This window comes from Glarea lozoyensis (assembly GCF_000409485.1).
Source record: "Glarea lozoyensis ATCC 20868 chromosome Unknown GLAREA21, whole genome shotgun sequence".
Lineage (NCBI taxonomy): Eukaryota > Fungi > Ascomycota > Leotiomycetes > Helotiales > Helotiaceae > Glarea > Glarea lozoyensis.
In genome coordinates this window covers 25,719-44,967 of record NW_007360996.1, presented here as the reverse complement: position 1 = coordinate 44,967, position 19,249 = coordinate 25,719, and the positions used below count along the sequence as shown (strand labels likewise).

The following is a 19,249-nucleotide window of genomic DNA, read 5'->3' as shown; positions in this document are numbered from 1 at the left end:
CGTAGGGTCGAGGGGATGGGCGTTGGTGTGAGGGGGAGTGGTGTTGGTGCGGGTGTTGATGTGCTCGGTGAAGCGTTGGATGCTGCTGCCGCGGCGGCGGGCGTGGATTTGGGCGGTGCGGGTGGTATGGGTGGGGATTTGGGCGGAGGGTTGGGGGGAGATATGGGGAATTTGGGAGGCGATCTGGGGGGTGGGTTGGATGGGGATTTAGGAGGTGGATTGGGTGGGAGTATGGGGGGGAATGGACTTGGGGGAAATAGTAGTATGGATGATGATTTGATGAGTGGACTCATGGGAGGTCATCATCATGGGGATTTACTTGATGGGTTTGGTGAGGGGTTGGGTGATGGGATGGGGTTTTAATCATATCTATCCCGGTACCATCTCGTTAACCTATCTCGTTTGCAAATTGCAGTTGCCTCGCACGCGGTCGTGAAAGGACATTTGCTCGTGTGCGTCTTGTGTGTCTTGGTGTGTCTTGCTTGTGATAAATTGAACATGAAAACATGACATATGTAGTCTGATTTCCAGGATTCGAATAACCGAAAAGTATACTATTGAAACCCTGAAGAACCCCCTTTTCAGACAAGGTGTAAACATAAAAGGCTCTTTGAGCATGGGAGATGTCTGAGACGGCTGAAATATATCGGCCAGAGATCAGATACGACTTGGAGAGCTGGATCGGGGGGTGAGAGCGCGTGCGTGCGCTGTTGTAGTGGTAAAGATGCGCTGTCGTGGTGTATGGGAGGTTTTGGGGGCGGTGCATTTTGGTTAGATTTGGTTCAGTAGTGTGAGACGATGAGAGGGGGGGGGTTGAGGTGGTGAGGTGGATTTCGGTGATGAAATTCGTAGTAGTGAGGAGTGAAATTCGGGGTCTTGGGAATTTACTTTGCTGGTCATGTTCAGGGTGTAGTGTGGAATTTAAGGGTTCATCGTGGGAGCTAAGGAGGGGAAGTGTGTGGGTTAGGTGATTAGCACTTGTTAGAGACGTTTGAATGTGGGCGTTTAAGGTGGATGTTTTCATTCTTGGCGAGATCGTTCATGATATTCTTTTAATACGTTAGGCGTTTTAATCATAAGCGATTCTTGTCACGAAATCAAATTCCCAAGTAAATCTTCTTTTGTAGTAGAGGGCATAGTATTGCTACCGCGAATAACTCAAATCTCACTATCTATCTAGCGATAGAGCAAAGAAGCCGCAGTATACTTCAAAGTAAGTGTCAGGGCGTGATTTAGATACAGCGACCTTTGTGTCGTAGCATATGTGCTAGGAGTAGAAGTAGTAGAGGGTGTTACAGTACTAGGCGGTGATTCAAGTCCATTAAGCGAGAACACTAAAATTATCTTTCTTACCCCACGACTTAATTAAATCGTAACTTAATTAATTCTAAGGCTATCTTTAAACAAATTAGATTATTTAATTCGCGTATATCTACTCTATAAATCTTATAATTAGGATTTCTTCGCGCGACGTTGTAGGGTCCTAATATCTAGTATGCCAGCCATCTGCCTCGAAACAAGCCTTAACTCGAGACGGCATGCTCTCTACAAGACTCTTAAATAAGGAATTAGGTAAAGCGTCCTACGCTTTATACAAAATATCTTCAAGGGCCTCTCTATTGGCCTCTGAATTCCTATTTCTATTCTAGAGATCTAGGTACATCTTATACACGAGTTCTTTAAGTGCTTTCTAGGCGTGCTTAATCGGGTTTAGATCCGGGGAGTAAGGAGGCTAATCTGTAATACGAATACTATTCTTAATAAACTAGTCCCGGACCTTATAAGCCGTATAGATCGGGGTATTGTCCTATATAAATACCAGGCCGTCCTAGTAGTAAAATAGTAGGTTATCCTCTAATACCTCGATGTAGGAGGATGCCGAGTACCCTTGTTTCTTTAACTCGAAGTCACGGTCTATAATGTATAGTGGCGTCCTCTCTCCTTTGCCCTAAAACATTACCTAGACTATAATCCTTAAACCCTTTCCTTTTTTATAGGTTAAGACGTTCTTTAGTATCTATTTCTTAGCCGGAATTCTAAAGACCTAAACCTACTTTTGGCCTTTGCCCCGCTCTACCGAACACTTATCACTCTATATATATTTCCTCTACCTTTCTATATCCTAATACCTTCTAACTTGTACCTATTCGTATCTTAGAAGGGCAACCTCGTCTATAAGTTCGGGGCGCTTCTTTACACGCCAGTAGTAGATACTATTCTTACGCGCAAGGTCTTTAATCTAAGTGTTCTTACATTTTAGCCTAGTTTCCGCCCGACGCTAATTAAAAGTCATTTTCGGGTATAATCGTATATTGCGTAGTATTATTCGACAGTCCCGTTCCGAATAAGTCTTTAGTCCGCTAGGCCTCTTCTTAGAAATACCCTCGGGCTAGTGGCTCTTGTTAGCAATAGTCGACTTAACTACCGCTAAAGACACTCTATACTCGCGTTCGATAGAACAATTTCTCTTACCCGATTAGCTTGCCCTAATAATCTGCCCTCTAGTATATAGGGTAAGATCCTTTCTACGGTGTAAATTCCTATTTATAGGACGTAACGGAGTGCGTTGAGGTGGCATATTAAATAGGTAAAAAAAAGGTGTATAAATAATAAAACGCGTCGCGTCGGCAAAATCACGGAAATGGACTTGAATCACCGTCGCTTACTGTACATGACTACCCTAGGTGAGGTGATAGAGGAGATGCAGACTCTATAGACTAGACCTAGCGTAATCTCATGGGAGTAGAGAAGCTAGTAGGGCTAGGCTCGGTGGCTGTCTGCTTTTTGGATAGTTTAGGGGGGATTGCGTGTTATAATAGCGTAAGTTAGGTAAGGAAGTTGAGGATAGTAGGGGAGAGGAGGAATTAGAAAGGGGGAGGGGTTTTGGTAGTAAAATGGAAAACGGTGACGACGTTCTCCTTTCAAAATTACCCCCAAGAAGGAGAGCGCGGGGGTATCCTTACCTGCAATCATCGTTGAACCGTTTTTTTTTTCGGATAAAAGAGGAGACTTGAGTGTGTAATAGATGGAGGTAGGAATCCGCGACTCGGACTTTCGAACACGTTTGTAGACGTCGATTCCATTTCTTAGTTCTTAGTTTAGAGGGGGTAAAAGAGGCTTTTTATATACAGGGGTGTAAAGAGAGGAGGAGAGGGGTTTTAGGGGTAGGGTGGATGTTTGAATAGAGTAGGGAATAGGAGTAATAAATAGTAGATTTACTATACTAAGAAGATTTAATTAAGTAGAGAAGTAGTACTATAGATAAGAAAGATAGAGGTTTCGGTTACGTTTTTACTAGTATCAGTTACGTTAGTAGAAGGATAATAAGGGATCTAAGTTCGCGCCGAAAAGTATCAAAACGAGATTATATTAATAGGACGATAGGTTATAATAATAGACGAAATTCTTATAAGTCCTAAAAAGTTAGAGTAAGCGATAGAAAACTATATTAATACTCTTTAAATAGTAGCCGAACAAAATTTGTTCTTTTTTTTTGCGAGCGTAGATCTTAGAAAATATAGGGCCCGGGAGTTAGACTACTTAGCTTTAGAAACATATTTTAGGAAAGGAGAGAGCCTAAACTATAACTTCGCTATTTTCAAGAGTAACAATAGACGTTAAGGCAAAACTTAGCCTATTAGATGGCAGTATTATGCTCGGAGGCTATTATGCGGAAGTGCGCGGTTTAGCAAACAACTCTGCCTCTTTTCTTTTGTCTAGTTAGGTTAGGCTTATCTCCGATTATAATAAATAGCTGCCATCTAATGCTTTGCGACGAGTCCCGGAATTCGGTAGTGAGATTGAAATCGGCGACGACTTTGAAAATTTACGAAGTGTTTGCGAAGAGTCAGCTAGATATTCACGAAATTGTGAGGAAACACTTTTTGTGCTAGTTGTGAGAATGAAAAGGGTTGTAGGTTCGTGTATAGAAATTATTTGCCAACCGGACAAAGGAGGAGGTGTACTTTGGATCTTGTTGCCTTTTTGATCTGAAAGAGGGAGGAGTGTAGGAGATAAAAATTGATTTTATAGAAAGTAGTTAAGTATTTCTTTACGTCACGAGGAAAGAGGGCGTTTGTATGGCATTGTTGATAATTTAAGATAACAGGCGCGGTACAAAATTGTATCAAAACTCAAAATAGTAATATCTAGTATACACTACAAGTTGTATTAAACAGATAAGGTACATCCGATTTAAATACAATTGCATACGGAAGCTTATGACGAATCGCGTCAATACCGTCAACAGATTCAGAAATCGCAGTAACCTTCACGAAATGGGCGGGAAAGATAAGAATTGCGATATATCTATAAAGAAAATTCATCTGTTTCTGGCTTTTTGGAAGGATATTCGAGGGAATGAGGGGTACAGGTTGGCAAAAAAAACGAGAAAAGTATTTCGGTGGTAGGAATATTTTCGGTGACGAATTTTGTGTTTTATAAATGTTATAATATTTCTATCCTTTCCGATGTCACATTCTTTCCTTCCTTTTTCTCCTAACTACAAGAGGTAACTTTTGGTATTACATTTAAGAGGTAGGTTTACATTCAAGTCACATTGCTTAGATCAATGTTGAATTCTACTTGCGATGATTTAGAAGGGTGATGAATGAAACGTGTTTTATAGAGAAATTTCCAAAAAACTTACTCCTCCGATCTACGATGTAAAGCGAGCGTACCGTGGTCCTTGTAATCAGTACTATCACAACGACCCACGCAGAGTCGATAATTAGTGGCTAGGCAAAATCTATAATTTGCAGTCCGTAGTGCGTATATGCTTTATGATTGTAACATTTTTGTCCTTTGCAGTACTATTAGGCCGATCAACCTAAACACCGGCCAACATAGCGGATTATCAGTCGTTTTTTATTTCAAAATTTCCATCTTTTCTCTAGTGCCCAATGGCCAAGAAGCCAAACTTCACGTCTAGAAATCTGTAGAAAAAGAAAGAGAATCACGGCCCTTAAGCGCAGACTATGAGACGCTTCTCTCGTCACTTGGAGATAGTACGGATTGTGAAAAGATTTTGTAATAAAACAAAACGATATGATGGTTATCATAGGAGAATTAGCCTCTCAAAAGTTTTTTTTTCCAGATATTACATCTGCTGGTGGGACACAATTGTGTAGGAAAAACAACAGACGGAGACGTAGCCTGTGATGTCTTTTCCCCCCTTTATGAGCCCCTGAATTAGCCGAGTTCCCCATCAACCATAGTTTGCCATCTCGAAATCGTTTACATCTTTGAAAATCCGTAACAGTCTTTAAACATAGAAAGACTATTCAGATCCGTCAAATATCTGTAGATATCTGCGCCCAACATTGTGGGTTGCTGTCACTCTTGTTGGAAACATGCCTTCAAACCATTTGTGTAATCGGGACGCGCTTGCTGCAGCTGGGTATAAATGTGCAACAATAGGCTAGAAAACATATTACTCCGCGGAAAATATTGGTCCCGGATGTAGATTCACTATTGATAACCTGCAAGGGGGCGACCCCTAGGTAGAGGTTTGGCATAAATTCAATTCACCTCAACCATGACCTATGGCATGAACTATAATTGTCGCCACACTAACAACTTTCCAATCCGAAAGTAAAAATTTGGAAGAAGATATATATTTACGGCTAAATGAAAAGATTTTCATCAAATCCAGCCCAACATATCAGATCGACGCGTTTTAATCAAGATTTCAAAATGAAAGGCTGGATATCACGACTACTTCCCAACTTCAATCAATCGTTTTCAATTCGGTCCGAAAACCCCACAAGACGCGTCGAGGCACCATACGACATAATTCGAGACGATGTACCACTTATCATGAAATCAACATCACACACCACTCACGGACCTACCACGACAGGCACCCCCATCGACCAACCCCTTCTCACCAAAATAAGCCGTACCCGCTCCATAATCATCCCCTTCGAACCACGCTACCTCAATATCGTCCCAAACCTGCACAAAGTCGCCCAGTACGACATCCTCGCCCTCAGAGACCTCATCAAGCTTGCCGAAAGCGGAGATCAAAGCATCGAACTACTGCTCGCATTCCACCGTACCATGGCGATCGAAATGCAACATGGACATCCGAACCGATATGATTGTATTCTGAGAGAAACCGCGAAGCTAGACAAGAGGGTGCAGTTGTTGAGGGCTTATGATGAGAAATTTGGGATTAGGAGGAAGGCTGATGTTTTGGATATGCCGAGGCCGAGGACACCGGTGGAAAGTGCTTATACGGGGCCTATATGATTAGATTTCTGGAATCGGGGCTGCATGCACATTGTTCTGTGGAAGATTGTGGTTGAGATTGCTAGATAAATTGTCAATAGCTGGTTAAAGTGAGGGAAGGAAGTGATGCTGCAAGAACTTCCATGACTTGGAGATAAATTTGCGATTTGGAGTTGCTAGGGAAAGTTGCTTTTAGAATGTGAAAGTCAGAAAGGGTTACAATTTGATTAGAAGAGTTGCTATTTGAAATCTGAATGGAATACTTTGTGTGAATAAATCCAGCGACTTCCTCCTAGTGCCGTTATTTGGAAACGTAAAATACAAGGAAGATAGGTCGCCAAACAGACGTAATCAGGTTTATGAATCATAGCTAAGCCACCAAAATATCAACATAAGATTTTCCCAGAGCAATTTCCTGTCAAGATTACTTACAACACCCGGAGCTTAAAGTGATATATTTTGGTTATATTTCATCGCCATGTGGCTTTTGCGAAAGAAGGAAACCCCAGAGATGGATGCAGCGTCAAAAACGACAGAGTCACTTGAAGAGAGCTGGAGCGACGTGGGAGAAGAGTCATCAAAAGAGTCTGACACTCTGCCCTCCATCATCGGAAAATTCGTTCAAGTCATCACAACAAGTCCCAAATACATGGCCAACAATTCCCACTCACACACCAGTCTCAAGAACATTTCCAATGTCGCAACGGCACTTCAATATGCCATAAAACCGAACACGCCACCGTCAAAACGCCATACTACACTTCGCGATCTCGCACTGGGTCTGCAGTTGTGGCCTACCGATAGCAACATTCAACTACAACAAGATGCGGCACGTTCTATCCCGCTTCTCCACAAATACATGCGAGATACCCTGAAAAGCGAACTAGCGTTCATTGAAGACCTCCATGCGAAGGAAAGGTTAAAGCAGACGAGACTTACTACGCAAATTGGCGGTTATCACGGTGCTGGCGAGGAACCGGCGGACGATTCTCTTCGAAAACTGGCCACGCTTCGATATCAAGCAGACAATGTTTTGATTAAACTGGAGAAAATTATTACCATGTAAGTGGAAAGCAATGTTACCGAGGAAGAGGATAATTTCAGTTTGAAGGATATGCTCGATATGCTTCCCAAGACCAACAATCTGACAGAGACAAAACCTAAAACAACACGCAAACACGGTCTCAATCAGAGTCGAGCGGATGCTATCAAAGCAGTCGAGGCCTATCGAGACGCTATCAACGCTGCAAGCGACCAGCTACTTCAAGCGCTGAACGAATAAGGAGACAGCGATGGTACAGCAGAAGAATATAGTGGGGCCGTCAAGAAAGGAATCAAGAAAATGGCCGGAACAAAAGATGCAATGTTGACAATGAAAACACACCTGAGCGTTTTACATGTTGAGGAGAAACAAAGACGAACAAAGGCGGTAGTTGATGGAGGAAAATGACAGTGAAGCTGGAGGGAATTGTGAAGGAGAAGATAAGTGGTATCGAAAAACAATATTCACTAAAAATGATACACGATGGGTTGATTAGTTATTGTCAGTAAATATAATTTTCAATCCAATGACATCGAAGCGTTGTTTACAATGGAAATAATTCGCACTGACTGCGGAAGCCTATTGGGGCGGTTTCTACAGATAGTGTCTATCAGATATTGAAGCGTTGGGTCTAACAAAACGACGATTTCATTGCCCCAGATCAATGAATCTTACTGGTTGAAAGGCAGCTGTTTTCTATTCTTTCAGAATGTTGAGAAAATTCCCTTATTTTCTTTCAAAACAGTGAATCTGAACAACAACCAATTTGCTCTGAACAATCTCAACCTGTCCCAGCCTTCCAATTTTTGAAGCATATTATGTTCTTCCTCGCACCTTGACAATGAGTTTATATCAGTCGACATCGGCACATCATTTGTCACTTCTGTACGTCTAGCAAAATTCGAATCAACACCAAATATCACCAAGTCCGTAATCGATCGACATCATGCCTACCAAAAGGTCGACCACACACATCGATATATTCGAAAAATCCGGGATTCTGAAACCCATCACCGATGACCACATGTCCATACCACCCACCCTTTCTAGAAGAGATAGATACATTGCAATGTCAGTGGAAGAACTTATCGGATGCTGTCGCGAAGGATCTTACACAACAGTAGACTTGCTCATGGAATTGCATCGCAGAGCTTCCGCGTCAGTCTTTCGACACAAACGTCTCTACAACTGGGATTGTGTGCCCGTCGAAATCGACGAGCATGGCGTAGACCATCAGGCCGAACGTGCTAGGATGATTATGACATACGATTGCAAATGGAAGTCCTCGAGAGCTCCAGACAATCCGTCAATACTCGACTATGGGACTCTTGACCCTCTCATGGAACCTTCCAATGACAAGGTTAGACGCATTGTCAATGAGAAGATGGCACAACTCAAGGCAGAGGCGCGCGAAGCAGCGATTATTCGGCATCCCCGTTCACCGTTGTACCAAGGTCCTAAACCAACGCTAACCGTACGAAACGTGGACGAGGTTATGGATATTTCAGAGTAACTATTCACCCTGTCCTGCATTGACATTTAGCTGATCAATTAAAAGGTCAAAACATTACAATGGAGATATACCTTTACATCGTCCCAGTAAAAGAGTAACATACTATCAACCAATCTATAAACCAATTCGTCATCAGCCAAAAATAAGTGAAAGGAAAAAGGTTCAGCAACATCAAAGCCTCGCAGGAAAGCCAAAGAGATCTCAATTGCCCGATGCATGGCTAGACACCTATACTGCGTGAGGCTTCTTAAACAACAGCTGCCCTTCTTGTCTGTAGTTGTCGTACTTTTGCGGTCTTTATGACAATCACCAAGGTCCTCAGCAACTCCTTTGGCATTTTCCGCTTTCGGAATAATTCAAACTCCATGTCGTCGATGTTGCTGGATCAATCAATCTTCCATACGAAATCCGAAGTACGAAGCGACGCATCTGATCGTCAACCGAGTGGAACCATTTTCAAGACCGACTTTTGTCGTGTTGTGCTGATCATTGAACGTGCACCTCGTATTGCCAACAAAACAAGCGGCGTGACGGTGTGGTCCCTGGAACAGATCCGTACCGTCGAATGCCGGTGGAATACAAGGGGCAAATGCAGCTACCCGCGGTCAGAAGCTGGGGAGTTGCATCATTCGGAGATTTGTGTTTAGGGGTCTGCAACGAGGACTGCTTCTTCATTGAATATCTGGTAAAGTGTAGTCGATGATATAATGTCAAATTCCTCTTGATAACCATACCAAGGATAGATTTTCAAGTACTAAACCATACAACCCAAAAATCCGCTCTCTGCAGTTTCGGTAGATTCAAGGCTGTGCTACACAAAGTGAACGTTCCACGCTGATCTTCAAGAAACCAAACATATCCGCTCCAACCGCCAGCAGCCAAGCCTTTAAACCATGAAAAACTTTAACCTTTCACAACTCCACTCCTCGTATTTTGGTAACTATCCTAAAAATAATATTCAGATGTCCACCATGTCGTCACACTTCTGTTTATGCTGCGATGAGGGTCTGAAGTTCTATATAAGTGATGGGTTTCCATTCGCATAATTGATCATATTAGACAATTCAATTACCTTCTTCATCTGCTACCACTACAAATCAATTAGGAAAACACAAAATCTTCGTTTCATCTCAATCAATCTCAATCAAACCAATCTTCAAAATGCTTTTCAACATCGCCCTCATCTCCTCCCTCGCTGCCGCTGTCATTGCAGCTCCAGCACCCGTCCCTCAAACCACAAACAATCCAACCTACTCATGGGACGTAACAGGATGGAGTGCAGGTTGCGCAAGAGCGGGATGTTACTATGGTAAACTTCCCCATCTTCCCTCCCCTGGTACCGTCCATCTAACACATCCCCAGATTTCAACATAACAGCCCCCGCCCACGGCACCAACCCAACCGTCCCAGCATTCTCAGCATACTGCTCCGGCTCAGAAAACGGCTTCGGTCTCGGTGGAGATTACAGAGCTTGCAATATCTTTGACGATCTGCCAGCGAACAGAGGCGTTGTTGCCAAGTTGTTGCCTGCGCCGACGGGAAGTGGTGCGCATATCCAAGTTAGTCTTCAGTGGACGGATTTGGAGCAAGCGTGAGTACTTGAATGCTTTTGATGATTAGGAAGAAGACTGACAAAGTTGTAGGAGCACTTATTACAACTATACTGGACATGCGAACAGCACTTATAACCAATTCGTCGCGCCGCTGCAATCGTTCAAGATTACTCCTACCGAGTTTTTCGGTGTAGCGTAGAGGATGGACAGCATTGTAAATATAATGTATATATGAAGTATAAGAAGAGTTAGAATTTTGTACAAATTAGCATGGAGAGGAGTTTTTGTAATAAATTGAATGAGATCTCTCTATTCGGTAGCGTTTGCTTATCATCAACCCCATCGTGATGCGCCTGAGACCTAGCGACAACCGTCCAAAACCCCATATTCAACATTCACACTTCATCATCCTCCTTCTTCACCACCACTGTACTGATTTCAACATCAATCATCCCAAACGGCCCTCCATCCTGGCAACTTGGATCCTGTGGAGGCAGACTCGGCGAAAAGTTCGACGCAATAGGTGTAGAGGAGCAAAACTCCTGTGCCTCATCTGGACGAGGCATAATAGGTCTTCTTGTGCGGCTTGGTTGGTTTGAAACTTGGGGAAATCGGGAAGGAGATCGTCGTGGCATTGTTATGTGTAGGATGGTGATTTGATAAGAAACTTTGGTTGGTGTGGACGTTGCGATGGTTGACTTTCAGGACGAGGGAATAGTTGTAGAAAATTCATCAAGGTGACATTTTGTACTCCTGCCCTGAACGTCGAGGGACGTGGGTGATTGTTGGACGTGTCGATACGTTATTGCTTCGAACCTGGAGACTTGTGCGGCTATTAGGGAGAAAACGAGATGATTCAAGCTATGCCACTTCATGATTGTACACAAGATGCTAGCAGATGGGAATCTTAGCATTGACATGATTTTATTCTAAACCGTGGTATCTCATAACAAATCAAGCTCCCTGCTTCCGCTGCCTCCTAGCCATCCGTTTCTTCTGAATAATCTGTGCTCGCTTAGCTATTTTCCCATCGTCTGTAGCTTGTGGCCCGTCTTTAGCAGCAGGTTTTGGTTTCTTCGTCCGCCCACCATTCGTGACATCCGTGCCTTTGCCGCCAGCAGAGTTTGATTCTTTGTGCGGAACTCTATCGAACGACTTTTCTGGAATTGCTAAAGGACCTCGTCCCTTCTTTCCTCCTTTCATGCCCTTTCTGGTTTTAGCCATGACGGTGTCTTTCCTTAAAATCTTCTTCTCTTTTGGTGGTGCTTCTCCTTTTTCACGAAGTTCCACTACCTCCTTAGACCGTAGTCTTGCCTTTTCCTCTCGTTCCTTACGTCGGGACACGACTTGTGCATTTTCAATAGCAAACTCGACAATCAATCGCTGCTTCTTCCCAGCCGAACTTTCAAGTGCATGCCCGTTAAGCCATCTCAATCCCATCAAAGCCCATCGGTGAGAGCTGTACTCGACAAATCCATACCCACGACTTCGACCTGCACCGCTCTCCTCTGATACTTTCGCTCCTTCTCGTCCTTCAAAAACGATCTTTGCTTGTCTAACAATACCTTTTCCTTTTGCTTTTCTTTGCTTTTCAGAATCTCGCATCTCGTCGCCACCACGAGCCTCCTCTTCCTTTGAAAGCTGAGCTCTTAATCCACCTTTGACATCCTTTGCAAACCCAACAACAGCCTCACGAGCAAGTGCTTTGAGATCTTTCGAGTCGATAGTTTTGGGAAGATTTCGGATAGAAAGACGTGTAAGACTCAGGTGTAGGGTTGGGTTGTTTTGGATCAACTTTTTACGCTGCATAGCACTATCTTCTCGCATCTTGATTTCTGACGGGGCTAAAGCAGCGTACAAGGGGGTCCCAGAAGCGACAGTTCCTTCAGATAACAAATATAGCTTCCGTTTGTCTGTGTCGCGACCTTCTCTGAAAGTGGAACCAGCCTCTGTTAGCTTTACAGCAGTTTCTCGTTCCACAGCTTTTGTGATTTGGAGGACTCGACCGTCAATAGTATACATGCCGTTGGAGTCTGCAGTCTCGCTCTCTAATACAGAGTGCTTGACTTTTGGAGCAACCGCGTCTCCTTTCTTGGTCGCATTAGCGCCGCTGGGCTGGAAACGAGGGGCACCACGGAAACATGCATCTGCATCCTCGACTTTGAAGAAACAAACGAAACCAGTACCCTTGGGTCGATCGGTGGCCTTATCCATGACAACTCGTGCATATCGGACTGGACCAAATTGACTAAAATGCTCCTTGAGATCTGGATCTAGAGTTGTGAACGGTAAATTGCGAACGAAAAGAGTTGTAGAGTTGTCTGTGATCATGACCTTGGCAGGTCTTGCGTTTTCTTGCTCACTCTCTAGGTCGTCATCATCCTCATCCTCATCGTCATCCTCATCATCCTCACTCAGCTGGTCACTGCCCTCGTCCTCCAAGTCGGATCCATCCTCGGACTTGGGCTCATCATCACCCTCGTCCTCCGATTCAAGTTGATCTCCAAAGTTTTTCATGAAATTCGCAACATCATCTTCTTCATCTTCTGAGCCCTCTTCGACTTTTGCCCCGCCCTCCTCATCGTCCGATTTATCTTCGTCGTCGGTTGCATCGATTCCATTGGCTTTTTGCTTTTCCCATACTTCTTTTTCGACAGCCCAATCAACTGCTAACATGCGCCCGTCCACCATTGTTCCGTTGATAGTATGCAGAGCCTTTTCGGCATTCTTCTTTCCTCGCATCACCACAAACCCAAAACCAGCCTGAGTATCCTTGACCTTTGGCAAAGTAGAGATTTTGACTTTGCCGAACTTCTTGAATAGCTCCGCCAGCTGCTCAGGGGTCTTTATACTCCATGGAAGATTTCGAATGATGAGTTTGGGCGATTTCCTGTTTTCTGCCAATTTCTCCACGCGTGCCTTCTTCACAGCAGCGGCGTCTGCAGATATCGTACTTTTGTGCTTTCCGTCTGCCCCTTTGGTCCCAAGTTCGCGAGATCTAGGCTGAGCAATTTCAATTCGCATGTTCCGACCGAGGAACTTCTTTCCGTTGAATTCGTCCACCGCTCGCTGAGCATCTTCTGAATCTGCGAATGTGACAAATCCATATCCTTTTGACTGCTTAGTCTCCGTATCCATGACAACCGTTGCATGCTTGAGAGGGTAATTCTGAGAAAAGAGTTCGGTCAAGGCTTCGCTGGTAGCCACTGCGGGGAGTGATCGAACGAAGAGTGTTCTGCGGGCAGAGGCATTGGTTTCGTTCTTCGCCTTTTTTGGCGCGGGTTGTTCGTCATATTCTGAGACGGGGGCAACTGCCTCATCATCCTCAATACGTTGTCGTTTTGCTGGAGGAGCCATCGTGAAGTTATACTGCAAATCTAATTGCAGCGTTTTGAAAGTCCTGATCCAAAAAGTTTCTGTCTCAAAAATATTGAGCTCGGGCGCTGCAGGGCAGAGATCCTGGATTCCCACGTGATCGTCCGCGGACCGATACGTCTTAGCGCGGCTCCGTCGTTGTCAATAGTCTGTGACAACCTTCCGATCCTCATCACGGGCTAGATCTTCCAACCACACCTCCTACGACGACGACAATCACCCTCCAGCGCATACCACGACCTCGACGACAGCTAAAACACCATCGCGATATCGAAGATCGAGAATTAATTGCATGGACTAGGAGGCAGGTACCGCAGCACCGCCGGAAGGTGCGCCGTGGGGCGAATTGCGACCGTCTCACCTTGAATCGCCAACCCTTCGCCCATCCTTTGTCCGCTCCTCTGTGAATGAACCTACGGCACAACTCATTCCCTTCAGGCTGGACTGCAATCGATTGGGAGGATTTGCCAGGCTGATCAATATCGCACGAGCAGTAACGAAGCAACTGGCAGACGTTCCGACCTGAATCTCAGTGGATATTCACTTCCAACTGTTCGGAACAAAGAAACAGCGACGATTCTCGTGACTGGTCACCTCATTCGCATCAGTTTCCTGCACATATAACCTCGATATGCCTTCAGATCATCCGCAAACTCCTGAAAGTCCTTCTCACGCCGTCTCGGGCGTCACCGATCTCTACAGGAAAACCTCGACCTCACCTCAGTTCACAAACTCACTCCCTACACCAGCGCACAGCATCAACGGCAGTATGTCTGCTCTCGGTGCGGACAGTATGGTATCGGGGTTTTCTCAGGACGACGCTTCTAATAAGCGGAAGCGGGATCCGGAGGATAGCGGAGATCGAGACCAGAAAAAGGTTCATCTTGAGGAAGCTAGGCTCACAATCGAGCAACTTCACTTGGACGTGGGCGAGAAATACCTTCTTTGCAGAACGCGTAAGACTCCCTTCTTTCTGCAAGACCTTGTTCGACCTCAACAGGTTCAGTATACTTGACATGTCCTCCGTCTTCCCTTTGAAAGTCCATGGTTAACATGAACTTTGTTGTGCAGCCCATCCTAGACAGTCTCCCCATCTATCTCAAGATCTATTTGCGATGTACTCGTTGAACAATGTGGCTCAGTCGGTAGCAAGGACGAACCCAGATGGCACGAAGAATCCTTTGCGAAAGACGTATAAGAAATATATCAAGACGTTGGGTTTAAGTGGCGCATTTGATGTTGGAAAGAAAGAGCTTGACGCACCAGATACACTGTCCGCTTTAATAATGACTCCAGATGACCAGTGGGAAGCACAGAATACTACGAGTCGACCGATGGGCAAAGGGTTCTCAGATGAAGTCAGATCGAGTTTGGGCAGTGCATTCAAGATGGCAAAGGGTCGCATACCCAAAGATCGATTTGACTCGTCCGTATTGGGGGAGATTGTGGCTCGTCCTGTGGACATGTCGAAGTTGGCTTCAAATGGGATAAAACCGCATCCTCCTCAAAATCCTGCGGTCGCTCGTACTGCAAAGGGCGAAGTGCCTCGTCCGAAGCGTAACGTCAAGAAGCGATCATACGGAGATGCTAGTTTTGAGGGATATGGCGAAGGCTATATCGACGACGAGACTCAAGACACCGGTTATTCTACCGGGGAAGGAGACGATCGCAGTGGTCGGAAACGGCCTAAGAAGGTTTGTGGTATGCTATCTGACCTAGAATCATTGCTAACACCGCTTCCAAAGAATGGACCCCCTCACAACTATCAAGGCCCTTTGCGACAAAACAGTTATGGGCCTGGCATGGTTGGGGTATGAACCTGTAAGATTTCATTTTTCGGAGATTCCCTGCCATTCAATTGGTACAGGGTGTAGCACAGGTTGATTCGTTTCGACCATCACTTGAGTGTAGATTGAAGCTGCGTGTAAAAGCGATATAGAAAGTCATCGCACTGGCGATTTGATGCGACCAGGTACACCAAGCCTGAAGTGTGGGCACGTTGAAAGTCCCGCAGCGGTGAATGTTTGATGGCATGCTACCTTTCAGCTGCCTCTGGCGTTTGTATAACTGGTTTAGCGAGGGATGGATATCTCTATGGCGAACTTGGGTTGATTGTAATTATGACACAGCCGCAGATAAATGCAAAAAATACAACATTCAAAAATATCTTATTGGGTAATATGTGATTGTTAATGAGGTGTATCTCTGGTATCTTGATTCGCTGGAACCTTCCTAGTCAAATTGGCTGTCTTGACGTACTTAATACTGTGGAGTTATTGTCCACCTAGACACGCTCAGGAATGGTCAACTTTTCAGTGTTATGCAAGTATTCGTGTCTAAATCCATTCCTGAGAGGGGAATAGTGTTATTGCTCGAAGTCTGATTTTAGACTTGACAATTGTGACAAGCGAATAGTATTGAAGCTCTTCGAGATACTGTTCAAACTGCTTAAGAAGAACAGGGTGTACTGCAAGGTACTAGTTCTCCAACCTGTATAGCCAAGACATCAATAGTCCGGCACGAGTAACATGCATGTTCAGTGAGCAGTGTTAGACGAATATGACTATTGTTTACAGAGCAAAATCTTTTGTTGCTAAAAGGGTATATATACATCAAAGAACTCCTTCAAACAGATAATCTTTTATCAAGCCTTCTTCGCATATGTACTCGGGTGCCCGTACTTCTTACCATGCGCCTTCACCTGCCCATCAAGCATCGGCTGCACAATCATCCACACAAAAGAAGTAATAAGTGTATATAACGTGTCCAACACCCAATTACTCCTCGGCATCCCTCCCCAAGCCTGAGCTTTCATAGCTCTACCCAACCAGTTCATTGTAATTAGATACTCCCCGGCTTCCAGCGCCTTGATCGCGATAGCAGCAACTTCTTCAGGGCTCTGAACCGGATCTGACTCCTCCAACTCCTTCGTGATAGCCGGTTTGTTCAAGTTTTCCCTCTCGAACCCAGGAGACGTTATCGTTCCGGGACACACTGTATGGATTTTGACAGCCTCTCCTCCACCATATAAAAGCATCTCCTGCTGCAACGTATCGCTCAAGTTCCTGATGGCAGCTTTCGCAGGCGCATAGGGAGAATAGCCAACCGGGGCATAGAACGCGCACACCGTAGCCGTGAAAATCAAATGCTTCTGCGACCCTCCCATTTCCAGAGCTTCAGGATCAAGCCATTCCCGCAATACACCATGTGCCATCTCTGCAGCTGCCCAGAAGTTTAGATCCATCTGCGATCGAAGTGTCTCCATGGGCGTTTCTACGTAGAAATTCGGTAGGGAGGTACCAGCGATACACCATACTATGTCGGGTGGGTTGCCATGGTTCCAGGTTCGTGCTTCTGCGAGCACTCGCAGTGAGGCTGATGACTGGGAAAGATCTGCGGATATGTATTTGAATCTCTGCGATGAAGGGTTCTTGGCTGCGGCCTGGCAGTTGGTTGTTAGGGATGGCGCTGGCTATGAGGGTTGTTTGGAAGCCTACCTGAACTTCCTTCAAAGCAATCTCCAGCTTTTCCACATTCCGCGATACAATTATAACATTCGCGCCTTTCTGGGATAGCTGTATCGCTACGGCCTTCCCCATCCCTTCCGAGCCTCCCGTAAGCAGGACCGTCTGGGCATGCTTGGTTATTACTTGAATCTGACCAGCTGTACCTGGGCGACTTACCTTTCCCTCCACCGGGAACTTGTTTCCACCAAATAATCCCATGATGATTGGTATGAGAATGATGGTACTGAATAGCAGAAGGGCGAATGTCCAGTAACTATATGTTGAGAACATATTGTTGAACGGAATTGGATTCACGTCAATGTCAGCATGGAAATGAAATGTTTATTGGGATGGTCTGTGCGCAAGACAGCAACGGCCGATAAGCGATAACTTCAGGGGAAGGGGCAGCCATTGTTTTGCGCTCGAAGAGATATAGAAACTTTTCAAGAATTTTATTACTACCTATACAATCATGGTTTAACCAGAGACTGTTTAATTAAAATGAAATATTTGGAATATGATCGATGGTAAAAAAAATATTCAACAGCTACGTAAACCTTCAGCTCATCACAATACATGCTTCGCTTCTCGTATAACCTCGACCCCAAATAAAAGTTATGTTTGTCGCGCCTCGTCGAGGAGACTACGTCCGAGGAAAAGGAGGATCATTCGAAATCAGCCTGGGCCGAAATTAATTACTATCTCACAAAATCAAATTCAATGATTAGGAGCTCAAGATCTCCTATGTCGTTCAATTTGAGGTAGACCCACGTGAACCCGGGACGAGCCTCCGATCCGGTCCAGGTGTTCGGGAGAGTTTGACTTGCAGCGAACAAACAAAATGATGCGATCCACAGTCCAACAACATACAAAGAAATCAACATGGTACGGCAAGATCTGTCCAAACGACAGATCCCATGAAGCATTAAGCCGACGGTCTCTTGCAGGTCAAATCTGTTACCAGCCTGCACATGCCACCGAGTCTTGTGCTTACGATCACCAACAGCTCGTCATCGTCTTACTTTTGCATTTACGAAGTCTAGTTTATTGCTCGGACCGGAACGAGTGACAGCCAACCAAGAAACTCATTTGAGGCTGCCTTAATCAAACGTTCCACTTAACCTGCCAGTGCCTTGTTCAACCGCTCTTCACTTCATCCGAACTGGGCACTCGACATTGGACGACGGCTCTCCTGCGGTGTGCCTATTGGGCGTGTTACCAAATAGATCTAACATGGCACTGCCTCGCAGAATCCCGAAAAGGATACCGACCTGGCCGTAGCCTTGTGGAGGTTGTTTGATATGAGACGAACCCGGCTACGAGTGCTGATTGGAGATGCCTCGAAGAACCTCGAGCATTAATAGAGTCATATCTGCAGCCAGGGACTTTGAGGTTCCAACACAATGGTCGTCAAAGATGTAACCCAGCCGTTTTTGGCTGGCTGCTCTGGTCGCTTATCAGGCCAAGCAAGCGCTGAAGCATGTCACACCCGCCGCAGATCGCAAAACTCTTCAGTCAGTGGACAGCAGCAGACACCTCTGTCGTTATTAACTAAGCGAAGGGAGCAGTCCTGTGGCCATTCCTTCAAGGCTTGATCAACATTGTCACCCGCATGTGAGAGCCTCAAAAGCCTCGAAGGATTCTCCTATTTAGGTGCCTGGAGGGCGTTAAGGCCGGTGAGAACTTAACTTTAACCACGGTGTTCTCGGCACTATGTACGAGTATACTCGAGTACAGGCCATTCAGCGTGTCGGAATGGCCAATCTCACCCCCGTCAAACGGCTTTTTTCTTCACAGTGCTGACCTGGGCGGCGGGAGGATTCCCTCCAACAGCCCCCACGACGACATTACTGCGGACTCTTGGGGCCAGTCGGGCACATCCCAAGACTGCTGTGCTGCAACTGGTTCTCCTCGCACCTCGGCGCAACCTCCCTTAGCACAAATTCCCGTTGACAGGGACGGTTTCAGAGGCGCAGTCATTGGCCAATTCGCGAGCATTTGGCGATCCAGCCTACCAGAAACCCCTCTT

The 19,249-nt window shown here is 45.3% G+C and overlaps 9 protein-coding genes across 9 annotated transcripts; 7 read left to right on the top strand and 2 right to left on the bottom strand.

The window, feature by feature from the left end:
• Positions 1–15: 15 nt before the first annotated feature.
• Positions 16–363, top strand: GLAREA_12795 (uncharacterized protein; the record flags this gene model as incomplete). The annotated part of the gene is made up of 1 exon (XM_008084558.1): positions 16–363. The coding sequence occupies one exon, from the start codon at positions 16–18 to the stop codon at positions 361–363; it is 348 nt and encodes a 115-aa protein (XP_008082749.1).
• A 5,331-nt stretch (positions 364–5,694) lies between these two features.
• On the top strand, positions 5,695–6,252 carry GLAREA_12794 (uncharacterized protein; the record flags this gene model as incomplete). The annotated part of the gene is made up of 1 exon (XM_008084557.1): positions 5,695–6,252. One exon carries the CDS (start codon positions 5,695–5,697, stop codon positions 6,250–6,252), a length of 558 nt encoding a protein of 185 aa, XP_008082748.1.
• A 457-nt stretch (positions 6,253–6,709) lies between these two features.
• GLAREA_12793 (uncharacterized protein) lies at positions 6,710–7,297 on the top strand (the record flags this gene model as incomplete). The annotated part of the gene is made up of 1 exon (XM_008084556.1): positions 6,710–7,297. The coding sequence occupies one exon, from the start codon at positions 6,710–6,712 to the stop codon at positions 7,295–7,297; it is 588 nt and encodes a 195-aa protein (XP_008082747.1).
• Positions 7,298–8,219: 922 nt separating this feature from the next.
• GLAREA_12792 (uncharacterized protein) lies at positions 8,220–9,027 on the top strand (the record flags this gene model as incomplete). Its single annotated transcript, XM_008084555.1, has 2 exons — positions 8,220–8,782; positions 8,832–9,027. 2 exons carry the CDS (start codon positions 8,220–8,222, stop codon positions 9,025–9,027), a joined length of 759 nt encoding a protein of 252 aa, XP_008082746.1.
• A 920-nt stretch (positions 9,028–9,947) lies between these two features.
• Positions 9,948–10,538, top strand: GLAREA_12791 (uncharacterized protein; the record flags this gene model as incomplete). Its single annotated transcript, XM_008084554.1, has 3 exons — positions 9,948–10,095; positions 10,149–10,377; positions 10,430–10,538. 3 exons carry the CDS (start codon positions 9,948–9,950, stop codon positions 10,536–10,538), a joined length of 486 nt encoding a protein of 161 aa, XP_008082745.1.
• Positions 10,539–11,293: 755 nt separating this feature from the next.
• GLAREA_12790 (RNA-binding, RBD) lies at positions 11,294–13,696 on the bottom strand (the record flags this gene model as incomplete). The annotated part of the gene is made up of 1 exon (XM_008084553.1): positions 11,294–13,696. One exon carries the CDS (start codon positions 13,694–13,696, stop codon positions 11,294–11,296), a length of 2,403 nt encoding a protein of 800 aa, XP_008082744.1.
• A 649-nt stretch (positions 13,697–14,345) lies between these two features.
• GLAREA_12789 (uncharacterized protein) lies at positions 14,346–15,531 on the top strand (the record flags this gene model as incomplete). Its single annotated transcript, XM_008084552.1, has 3 exons — positions 14,346–14,670; positions 14,786–15,408; positions 15,460–15,531. 3 exons carry the CDS (start codon positions 14,346–14,348, stop codon positions 15,529–15,531), a joined length of 1,020 nt encoding a protein of 339 aa, XP_008082743.1.
• Positions 15,532–16,358: 827 nt separating this feature from the next.
• GLAREA_12788 (NAD(P)-binding Rossmann-fold containing protein) lies at positions 16,359–17,511 on the bottom strand (the record flags this gene model as incomplete). Its single annotated transcript, XM_008084551.1, has 2 exons — positions 16,359–17,156; positions 17,212–17,511. 2 exons carry the CDS (start codon positions 17,509–17,511, stop codon positions 16,359–16,361), a joined length of 1,098 nt encoding a protein of 365 aa, XP_008082742.1.
• Positions 17,512–18,623: 1,112 nt separating this feature from the next.
• Positions 18,624–18,815, top strand: GLAREA_12787 (uncharacterized protein; the record flags this gene model as incomplete). Its single annotated transcript, XM_008084550.1, has 1 exon — positions 18,624–18,815. The coding sequence occupies one exon, from the start codon at positions 18,624–18,626 to the stop codon at positions 18,813–18,815; it is 192 nt and encodes a 63-aa protein (XP_008082741.1).
• Positions 18,816–19,249: the final 434 nt, after the last annotated feature.